We start from the raw sequence: 10,227 nt of genomic DNA on the forward strand, positions 1-10,227 counted from the left end.
CGCGCTCCCCGGCGCGTGCAGGCACGTACGCTAGCATACGTGTCCCTGTGGGCATCGCCGACCGGCCTCTCCTTCCCAAGCCCAGCCCGGGCTGCCACGCGTGTGAACACGCGTGAATCCATGCGCTCCCATACCAGGGAAGGGTTGCACGGCCCCTGCTTTCCCCCAGGGTCCCCGTTGCGCCCGTGACCCCCGGAGCCCCAATCCCCACACCCAGGAGTGGAGCTGGCACGGAGGCGATGCCGGCTGAGAGCCCTGCAAGCAGCTGTGGTGCGAAGCCCCTTCTGGGGTCTCCAACTCTGCCCAGAGGTTTCTCCCACCCCACAGAGACGTGCCTCCTCAGGAAGGGTTTCTGCCTTGCTGACCTCTTCCCTACCCCGCTTTTTCCTTTTTCACCAGCGGTTTTCCTTCTCTGAGGGAGAGGGGGTGGTAGSTTTTTGAGTGTTGAAGATGCTCTGCATTGCCACTGAAATTTTCCCAAACGGGAACTGTTGCTTTGCTGAACTCCCATTTCTTGGGAAAAACATGAAGCAAAGCAGGTGTTTTTGGGGGGACCTTTCCCACCTAGGGCCGGGAGCTGGTGCTGGTAGGGGGGGGTCTCTTCCAACCCCAGGGGACAGGGAGAAGTCCCAGTCCTCTTCCAGAGGTCTCAGGATCCTCTTAGGAAAGCCCACTGCGGTCTCTTTTCCAGGCCGGCTGGAGCGAGCTGCCTGGCTATCCCAGGACGTGCTCCTGGGCTCTGGAGCTCCTGGCAGGCCCCTCTCTGCTGCTGTGCTGGGTTCTCACCGCCTGATGGAGACTTTCCTTCGGAGCGCCTCCTCGCCATCGCCCTGGCCGGCTCGCCAGAAATGCCTCCTGCTCTCCCGCACGCACCCCTCGGCTCTGCCCGCAGCTATCCGGTTTCCGCATCCTGGCTGGGCTGCAAACGGGGAAGCCGCGGGGCCTCGGCTGCGTCCTTCCCCATGGGGACGTCCCCTTGCTCAGCCCCCCTGGCTGGGGCGCTGCGTCCTGCCCCCGCCTCAAGGCATGAGATGGGCGACTGCCCCGTGGGGCTTGGGGACGGCTGAGCCTTCAGCGAGGAGCGGCGTCCCCCGGGGGGCTGCTGCAGGACCCCCCTCCTCCCGGGGGACAGGGGCTTCTACGGGCCTTGCAGAGCCCGCAGTTATGTCTCGCATGCAAAACAAGCGGAGCTGCGAATTACATATTGCAGAGATCCCAAAATTACTGGGACAGTTTCACACGCAAGCTGGGGTCTGGGGGATGCTCAGTTGATGTCCTCTGGAAAGCTGAATTCTTGGTTATTTTTAGGTAAGAATTATAAATACCATGGCAAGGAGAACAGATTTACATTTAGGGTTGTGTTTTCAAATGTGCCCTGTCCCTGCGGGCCCCGCTGCTCCCTCCTGCAGCCCCACAGCAGCTCGGCTTTTGGTGGGGAGGGGACAACCCCAGGCCACTTCTTCCCTGGACACCAGGGTCTGCGGTCAGAGACCCGCAGGAATAGGCCTTCTGCAGGCAGGATGCTGGGTGTGTGGGGGACCTCCACCAGGCGCCGTGCAGCTCTCTTGGGCTATCGCTTTGCCCTTGCACGCTGGCTCTGCTGTGCCATGGGGAAACCTCACATCCTCAGACCCCTGGAAGGAGAGAAGATGCGACAAGGGCAAAATACAGCCCTTACCTGCAGCATCCTCTCCCTGGCCTGAGTTACACACGGCATCTGCTCTCCTTGCCGCCCTCCCACCAGGACAGTTATATGGAGATGTCCTTTCCTGCCTCGACGACCCCAGATGCATCCTCCTTCCCCATCGCCTCCACGGGAATCTGCCCCTCACTCGGCTCCCGGCCCAGGGTTTTAAGTAGACTTTGGCTTGCACTGATTTTTCAAGAGCGGGAGGGAAGGAGCGAGGAGAGCTCTCAGCTTGTCTGTGTAAACAGATCTCCTTGGTGCGAACATCGCCAGTGAGGCAAAGAGCTCCACAGCCAGTTTGGCAGCGTCTCGCCCACCGGCTGCCTTAACCCCTTTGCAGCCAGAGCTTACAGGCACCCAAAGGGGCTTAAACTGTGAGAAAACATGCGGTTTTGGCACATCATTTCATCTCTCCCCATGCCTGGAGCTGTCCTGTGCTGTGCTATCCCGGCAGCCACCAATAAGCAGCGGTGGGACGGGGTTGTCCCAGAAGAGGCAGCGAGGTGTCCCTGCTTGCTCCGTGGCAGGCACTGGAGGGAGAGTGAGCACGGCTGACTGCCGGGCCAGGCCGCTGGAGGAACACATATGGTCTCCTCGCGGCAGCTTCTTCAGACAATCCCCCGCTGTTTTCCAGCCTTGGCACCCTTGGATGCAGCGTCGGAGCTGGGAGAGGCAAATTCTGCAAAGGGGCAAAGCTCTGCAAAGGCATCGGGGCGTGAACGGGGCTCAAACACACGGCGACAAGGAAAGGACAAGACAACCGCTCTCGTCCCATGGGGTGTGCAGGGGACAGGCTTTGCGCTCTCCAAACACCCAGAGGCTTTTCTGCCTACTTTCCTTCTTCCTTTTCACGCACCAAGATTCTCCTATGACTGTTTCTTTTCGTTAAAATTCAGAATGCAACATTTTTATTAAAAAAAAGAAAAGACAGATCCAAAACCATGGCTACACTGGCAGACCAAAATTGGCATCAGCCTAGGAACAGTAAGCCAATGATTTGAAACTAGAAATAAAACAAGACAAGACTAACATTTTCATCAAGATATTAGTAAAACTGAAGGAAGAAAAATCGAACATGTTTTCATGGAAATTTCCATTTTTGAAAAAAAATAAAAGAAGGACTAAACTTGGACACGTTTACATAAATATGGAAATGAAAACCGTTTCCCGAGCCTTGTCGCCACCCCACGGCCAACTCCAGTCTCACGCTGCCCTGCTCCCTCCGGCAAAGTGTTTTCCCACAGCAACCCCCTTTGCTGTGACTCGGCATCTGATCTCTGTGTCAGACTTCACCCTCCTTCCCTTTCCCGCACAGCCTCCCTCGTAGGCCTCCACCCGGCAAAGCATGGATAACGTGCTTAGCTTTAAGCATTAAGTCTCTTCTTCTTCAGTAAAGCGTTGATTTCTATGCGGCAACCGGTTGCTGAAGTGCTTTGCCAAGTGGCAGCCGGAGCTGAACTCCRACTGCCGATGGGGAAACCAACGGCATGTGCCCCGGGACCGAGCTCTCCCTTTGGCTGAGGTAGTAAATTAAAGGATGTGACGCATCTCCCTGTGGTTTGCTTCGGCCAGGCGGTGATTGCAGGACGCATACTGGGAGGCGAGGCTACGTGGCCAGATCCACGTGGAGCGACTTGCTAAGTGCGGTGGGGATGGAGATGGGGAGTCTCTCCGAGGCTGGGGGGGGCCCCGAGGCTGATGGAGCAGCCCTAGAGGCACTTAGCGCCCCTGCAAAATCTGCCCTTAATTCTGTCCTAGGGGACACGTCCGTAGGGCTGGATGGAGGGCCGATGGGGCAGTGCAGCGACTGGTGTGCAATGAGCAGGTGGGACAGGYGGACGGACAGACAGACAGACAGACATCCATGCTCTGGCTTTGCAAACTCCTTTCCATCTCTATAGTAACAGGGCCTCCTGTATTATGCCTTGCTGTGGGCTTTTTTTTTCCCTTTGTTTCTATAGAAAATCCCAATTCCCCCAAATAATCCAGCTAAGAGTAAAAAAAAATACAAACGTGTCATTGCATTCTCTTCCCATCCCCGTCCCTCTCTCTCACACACAGGGCTTGAAAGCACACTGAAAGGTATTCAGTGTACATTCTGCCAATTGTCACATCTTTCAATGACAGATTTTAAATGAATGTTATTTTGCAAGGGAGAGAGAGGAGAAAAAAAAAAAAAAGCCCACACTGCTCATCCAAGAGCTGACAAGTCCTAACGGGCCTCATTTTCCAGAGACAAAAATAACTATTTTCAAAATTCACAGCAGGGCCTTCGCCTACACACACTGCACCAAGAGAAACCTGTGGGGAGAAATGTAAAATACATTGTGTAAATGGAAATGCACCATGCATCCAAAATGCTTTTAAAGCTATTTACCCTCTTTCATCCTAGCCAGCTCTCATCTGAGTGCACGTACACACACTCACACCCTGCTGAAAGCGCGGGGGCATGGCACTTCACTCGCTGCCTGAGCTTGCAAGATGCCTGGCCCCAGACAATTGCATCGCTTAAATCCCCATGGAAGGCAGATGGGGAGGAATTTCCCCCCACGCGTGTGCTCCTGCGAGAGTGGCACCAACCCGCAGCAAAGGGACACAGTGGGCACCTCCATGCACATGGGTGGGTTGAGCAAAGAAAGACAAGCGAAGGAGTGTGCAGCTCAGCAAGGCAGGAGTTGGGTTGACCCTACTTCCCTATTCCCCCTATGGCTTTAAAGTCCTGCATCTACAGAGCAGCGTAAATGACCTCTGCAGAGACCTCCCTGAGATCTTCCCCCTGCTCCAGGTTCAACAGCAAGGTGCTGGGTCGGAGATAGCTCTCGTACAGAGATGGGGCAACCAGGGGTGGCTGGCTGGTTGCACGTGCAGGATGCCTAGGCAAGAGTGTGTATGCACGGATGCAGAGCAAAGAATTCATGTGTGTCTACGGCCATGCACCTCAGGGATCTGGCCAGGCGTAAGCATGGACAAAAGGGCTCTGCCATATAGCTGGGCCATGTCAAGCCCACTGGCACTCGGGGCAAACCTGCCTCCCAAATGCGGGGCTACGCAGAGCCAGGTGTTGTCTGAGCACCTTGGGGGCCTATTTCCAGCTCTCCGCAGCTCCTCACTGCAGCTGGCTGTGGGGCCCCTCGAGTCAGCAGAGAGGAGAAGTCATGGTGTCACGTGAGACCCCTGTGGCAGGAAGGCTGAGACCAGCCTCAGCAGTCTCAGGTCTGTCATCTGTGAGGCAGGAATGTCCTTGTACAAAGAAGTATAATGGGGAAATGCTGTGGTCGTGGGATTGGGGGAGGCCCTGCAAGTTCCAAACAAGGCAGCCACTCGGCAGCACTTAGAAAATCAGGAACACATTTATAAAGAGAAAGAATGTGAGAAAACCTACAGTCAGAACAGCCAAGGCTGGTCGGCCCCTCTGAGTTGCCACCCCAGGGCCCCTTCACACTGTTCTTTGTGCTGTTGCAATGGCCAACATTTAAAGCTTGCAACTGCCTGCACAGTTCTGAAGAAAAGGGTGTCTCGCTTTGGAAGGAGCTGTGCACAGGACAACCCAGCTCAGCGGACTTGTATATCACTGCTCAGCACTGTGGTTGAGCCTGCACCACTTTTCCTTGCCCGTGGACCCATCTGGCCCTCCATGTGGCTGCTGGCCCAGACAGAGAGGAGAGGCATTTTGGGGTGAGCATGCCCTGACGCAAGGCAAAGCAAGAGGGTGCTGGCTCCCTCTCCATCCGTTATTCTCCCTCCCGCTATCGGCCTCACGGCGCTGCTCATCTGGAGCTCCACCCCGGCGAGGCTGCGTCGCGATGCTGGGGGAGTCTCCCATCAGATGCGGTTTGACATGAGCCTGGTGTTCAGCTTGCGGAAGAAGGAGCGCAGCTTGCAGATCTTGCACTTCTTCTTCTTATTCCTGTTCTTCAGGAGCTCCCCACCCCCTTCCCACTCATCCACATCATCCTCGCTGGCCCAAGGGCCCCAGGCACCACCGTTGAAGTCTGGATGAGCCCGGGGGTTCTCAGCRGGATACCGCACCGGGATGGCTGTCCGGTTGTAGTATACTAGCCTCATCAAGAGAGTCCTGACGACATCTGGGCGCTGGTCTGACAGGTCATAACGCTCATAGGGGTCGGCAGTGATGTTGAAGAGCCACATGGACTTCCTTAGGCCATCAGTGAGCCGCTCCAGGTTCCACCAGCTCCCCGGAAAGTTGGTCAGGGTCTGAGGAGGGATCCAGTCGCTATAGCCTGGGTCCCCAGTGAGGAGCTTCCACTCCCCAACCCGGATGGAGGCCTGCACGGCTGTGTTCCAGATGCCGAAGCCATCCTCCAAGGAGCCATACTTGGCATGGTTGTACAGTGGATCGATGTTGTGCAGGATTTCGGTTCGTGGGGACTCCTTGCCCTCACTGATGGCTGGCCACACGTTGTAGCCATCCAGGCCYGGGACATTGCTCAGGTTGCCCCTTGCCAGGCTCACCAGAGTTGGGTACCAGTCTGTGATGTGAACCAGGGCCCAGCTGATCCGACGCTTGCGTTTGATCAGGGGACTGTGGACAAAGCCGATGCCACGGACTCCCCCTTCCCAGTATGTCCCTTTGCGGCCTCGTAGTGGCCAGTTGCTTCCCCCTGAGAAGGTCTGCCCACCATTGTCTGTGGAGAACACAATCACACTGTTRTCATAATAGCCATACTTCTTGAGGGCCCAGGTGATGTTCTTCACCGCCTCGTCCATGCATGTCACCATGGCAGCGTACTTGCGGCGAGCGACGTTGCCCATGGAGCGGTAGCGGTAGATGTACTCTTTGGGAGACTGCAGAGGCGTGTGCACCGCTTGGAAGGCCACGTAAATAAAGATCGGCTCCTTGGGGCTGTGGGATGCCAGGATCTTGCTGACACGCTGGGCRTAGAGGAAGGTGGAGTACTTCCCACTCTGGTCCCAGGCCACTTTCTCCCCTTCATGAAGGTCGTAGCCACAGACGCCAGGCCCATCACAGTTGTCATAGGTGTAGTAGTCCACATTGCCCGTCAGGGAGCCCAGGAAGGTGTCAAAGCCCCGGCGAGTGGGCAGGCATTCCTTCTTGTAGAAGCCAAGGTGCCACTTGCCCACCATGTGTGTGGAGTAGCCAGCTTCCTGCAGCTTCTGGGGCAAGGTGACCTGGTCGAGGGGCAAGCAGTTGGGCTGCCGAGGGCGGATGATGGAGTGCTGCAGGCCTGTGTGGATCTGGTACCTGCCAGAGAAGAACCAAGAGGAATCAATGCTGATGGGTAGCAGCACTGGGTGGGACATGACAGCACTTTGTTTACAGGAGGCTCCAAATGCACGCAGCTCTCCATGTCAGTCAACCCAGTCCCATGGAGCAAGCTCCATGCCAGAGACAGGGAACTCCTTGTTCATCCAAAAGTACAAAAGAAAGTTCAAAAAAAGAGAAGAGGCTCAGCAGACATCCCTGCAGATGCCAGCCCAAGAGAGCTAGCTGGGCTCTTTGCAAGGGCTGGGCAGGACAGGCAAGAGTTGCCTAGTGATCCCTAGGGGTTTGCAGTGCCCCACCTGAATGCGGATGCACCCCTGTCCTCCTCTTTGCTTTACACACCCCAGGGATGCCTGGGCTCCCTCTCGAGCCAACAGGAGAAAGGAAGTGGCTTTCCCAGGACCCTGGGGGGCTCCATCACCCCCAGGAGGCCTCAGAGGCCTGGCCAGAAACCACCCTCTCCCAAAATGAGTTTGGTGGCCCAATCATGTCCACATTTTTGGCCTTGGTGATGTGCCATGGGGAGTCACTGGTGAGCTGGTAGCAGAGTCCACATCTCCTGCCTTCCTTGAGCCTGTCCTRGGGTTTTCTTGATACCTCTCCAGCTCCCGCTGAGAGAGCACGAGCTGGCCCTGCACCCATTTCTTCTTACGACAGTTGGGACTGGGAGCACTCACCCCAGGGAGCAGGGGAGTGGGAGCAGGCACTGACTACATGGCACATTGACAGTCACCCCAGCTGTGACAGCATGAGGACTTGGACTCAGGCTTCAGAGTCTCAGGCAAATGCACCAGTCCATGGACAGATGTGGCAAAGGGTCATCCTTAGCTGAAGCACAACTTTCATGCCTAAGGAAGCAGCTTCTGCTGAGACCCAGAGCTCAGCTGGGCTCAGGAGTGCGACCCAAGCACTTTCACTGCCATGGTGTCACACCATTATTTATACTATGCGCCGTTATTCATACTATGCAAAAATCAGCTGTCGTCTAACCAGGAAGTTGTCTAGAAAAGCCAGCAAGACACCTATTCTGCAAGGTGACCTCCAACATCTGTCAACAAACTGGGGTATATGTCTAGCAGCAAACTGGGGTTAAGTCTCCAAGAGCTAAGAAAGGGAAAGAAGCAGTCACATAAAGCAGGACCTGAGCAGGGCATAACCAGGTCCTTTCTTACCTGCCGGTTATCAGCTGGCTCCTGGATGGGGTACAGATGGGCTGGATATAATAGTTCTCCAATYTAACCCCTTCTGCTGCCAGCCTGTCCAGAGTTGGTGTTTGGATATCTGAGCCGTGATACCCAACGTCATGGTATCCCTGGTCATCAGTCAGAATGAAGATGATGTGAGGTGGCCTGCTGAAGGTAGGAGGCAGCGATTTCTCCATAGGGTCCATAGCCACATCTGCCACCAAACCGGGCTTCATCCAATCCCAGGATAAATAGCCAAAGCTGAGCAAACTGACTAGTGAGAAACCTGTGAGGGCATAGACAGCCATCCTGGAGCGAGGGTGYGCAGCCTGCGAAGGGCACTATTGTCCCGGCATCTTCCCAGAGCAAAGGAAACAGGAGGTGTCTCCCTCCTCCAAAACAGCCCCCCAACCTAGGGGATGTTCTCTGAAATCCCTGCAGTGAGTTTTGYAGGAACAGCTCCCATGAAGACACGCTCACACACAAAGAGCCGGCTTAATCCGCTGGGGCTGGGTTGCGTTCAGTCAAAAGAAAATAACCATCAAGCCGATCCAATCAAACACATATTCACTGTAGAATGAGTTTCCTTGCAGTGTTATTAAGAACAGTCCCAGAGCTACTTCAGAGTGTCCCAAGTGCTAGAAATACTCTCTGGTTTCCTGGCTTTTTGTTGCTGTTATTTCTTTTTTTTTTAAAGAWCCACATAAAAACCTTGCTGGAGAAAGTAGCTGGCTTTTCCTCCAGTTCAGCTCTGTGCCTGCTCGGCTGTCCAAATGGCTTGCTCAGGATAAGATGATCTTTTTATTTAAACTCCTGCGGAAGAGGGTGCTAAAGTTCAAGCCCAGAGGTGCTGAGTTCTCGTCCTCACCCTTCAGGGGAGAGCCGCCGTCTTCTTTTCTCACCGCTTGCTCCAAAAAAATTCCTTGGCAAGACCACACCACCATGATTTTTTCCTTCTTTCCTTGTCTTCCCTCTCGTTCTCCTTCCCTCCTTTCCTTTTTTTCTTAACTGGCTCTTTCAGTCAGCCCTGAAGTCTTTCACAACTGTGCAAAGAGCTCTGGAAACTCCCTCCTCAGCTTTGCTCACGCTGCAGGCGAGCTGGTGAGAGCCGAGCYGGGGGAGAGGGCAGAGGAAGCTCCCTCCGGCCGCGCTAGCGGAGGAGGCAGAAAGTTGTAACATCTGCCTGGGATGCGGGCTAAGCAGCCAGGTTTATGGGGAGCCACAGGCTCGGCTCCTCCCAGCTCGCTCAGCAACTCAAGGAAAAAGCTGGGAAGACCCAGACCTTGCAGGGTCCTAAGAGTGGCATTCCTCTGCCTCGGAGCAGCAGCACGGCTCGATGCTTCCCTCCCGCTTTTCCCGAGACGTGCAGAGAGCAGGATCCACAGCTGGTGCTGAGAGGTCCCTCGACAGGGGCTCTCCCCAACCCGAGGGGGGCTCAGCTTGCTGCAAACGGGAAAGCCATGGGCCAGCGCTCTCACCCCACCAGCCCCACACCGCCCTGCCTGGAAGGGGAGCAGGACAGGCTGTGCCCAGGTGGGCCTCCCGGGAGGGATTCCTGGGACTGTCTGCCCACGCTACCACGATCTCAATCCAAAAAATAAAACAGACAAGACGAAGCCGCAAAAACATGTTGTGACACCTCCCATGTTGAATAAAACCACCCAAGGGCATGCTGACTGTTACAGAGTGGGGTAGGCACTGCTGCGCCCATTTTCCAGGTGGGGAAACTGAGCCAGGGAGGGGCCACTCGTACTGCCTGTGGCCACAGCCAGCCAAGGGCAGGGCAGGGTTTGACATGAAATAGAGGCCTCTGCCAATGCAGAGGTACTGATCTGAATTTGGGGGTAGCAGAACGGGGGGCTAGTTTGGTGCCCTGGTTGCCCCGCTATGCAATTGTGCTTCTGGGGAGCTTTGGGGAGAGATAAGAGAGATGCTCCTGTGTAATTTCTCTTGCAGGACCAGCATCCACAAGGCATTAGGTAACCATCATGACTGGCATGCATCCTCAACTTTTGTTAGAGCAGGACTCAGCCTGGGAGGGGGGATATCTTTAGAATAAAATCAGACATGCTCACCCACCCTTGGCACAGGCGGGAGGGAGCGGGGTGAGC

General features: G+C 55.5%; 1 protein-coding gene across 1 annotated transcript; it reads right to left on the reverse strand.

Annotated features, from left to right (window-relative positions):
* Positions 1 to 4,261: 4,261 nt before the first annotated feature.
* ARSI (arylsulfatase family member I) lies at positions 4,262 to 9,876 on the reverse strand. Its single transcript, XM_026063528.1, has 2 exons — positions 8,105 to 9,876; positions 4,262 to 6,911 (listed from the first exon to the last, which is right to left on the reverse strand). Exons 1-2 carry the CDS (start codon positions 8,422 to 8,424, stop codon positions 5,510 to 5,512), a joined length of 1,722 nt encoding a protein of 573 aa, XP_025919313.1. The 5' UTR covers positions 8,425 to 9,876; the 3' UTR covers positions 4,262 to 5,509.
* Between the last annotated feature and the right edge of the window lie 351 nt (positions 9,877 to 10,227).

This window comes from Apteryx rowi, unplaced genomic scaffold (genome assembly GCF_003343035.1).
Source record: "Apteryx rowi isolate R43461 unplaced genomic scaffold, aptRow1 scaffold_2, whole genome shotgun sequence".
In the NCBI taxonomy this organism is placed as follows: Eukaryota; Metazoa; Chordata; class Aves; order Apterygiformes; family Apterygidae; genus Apteryx; species Apteryx rowi.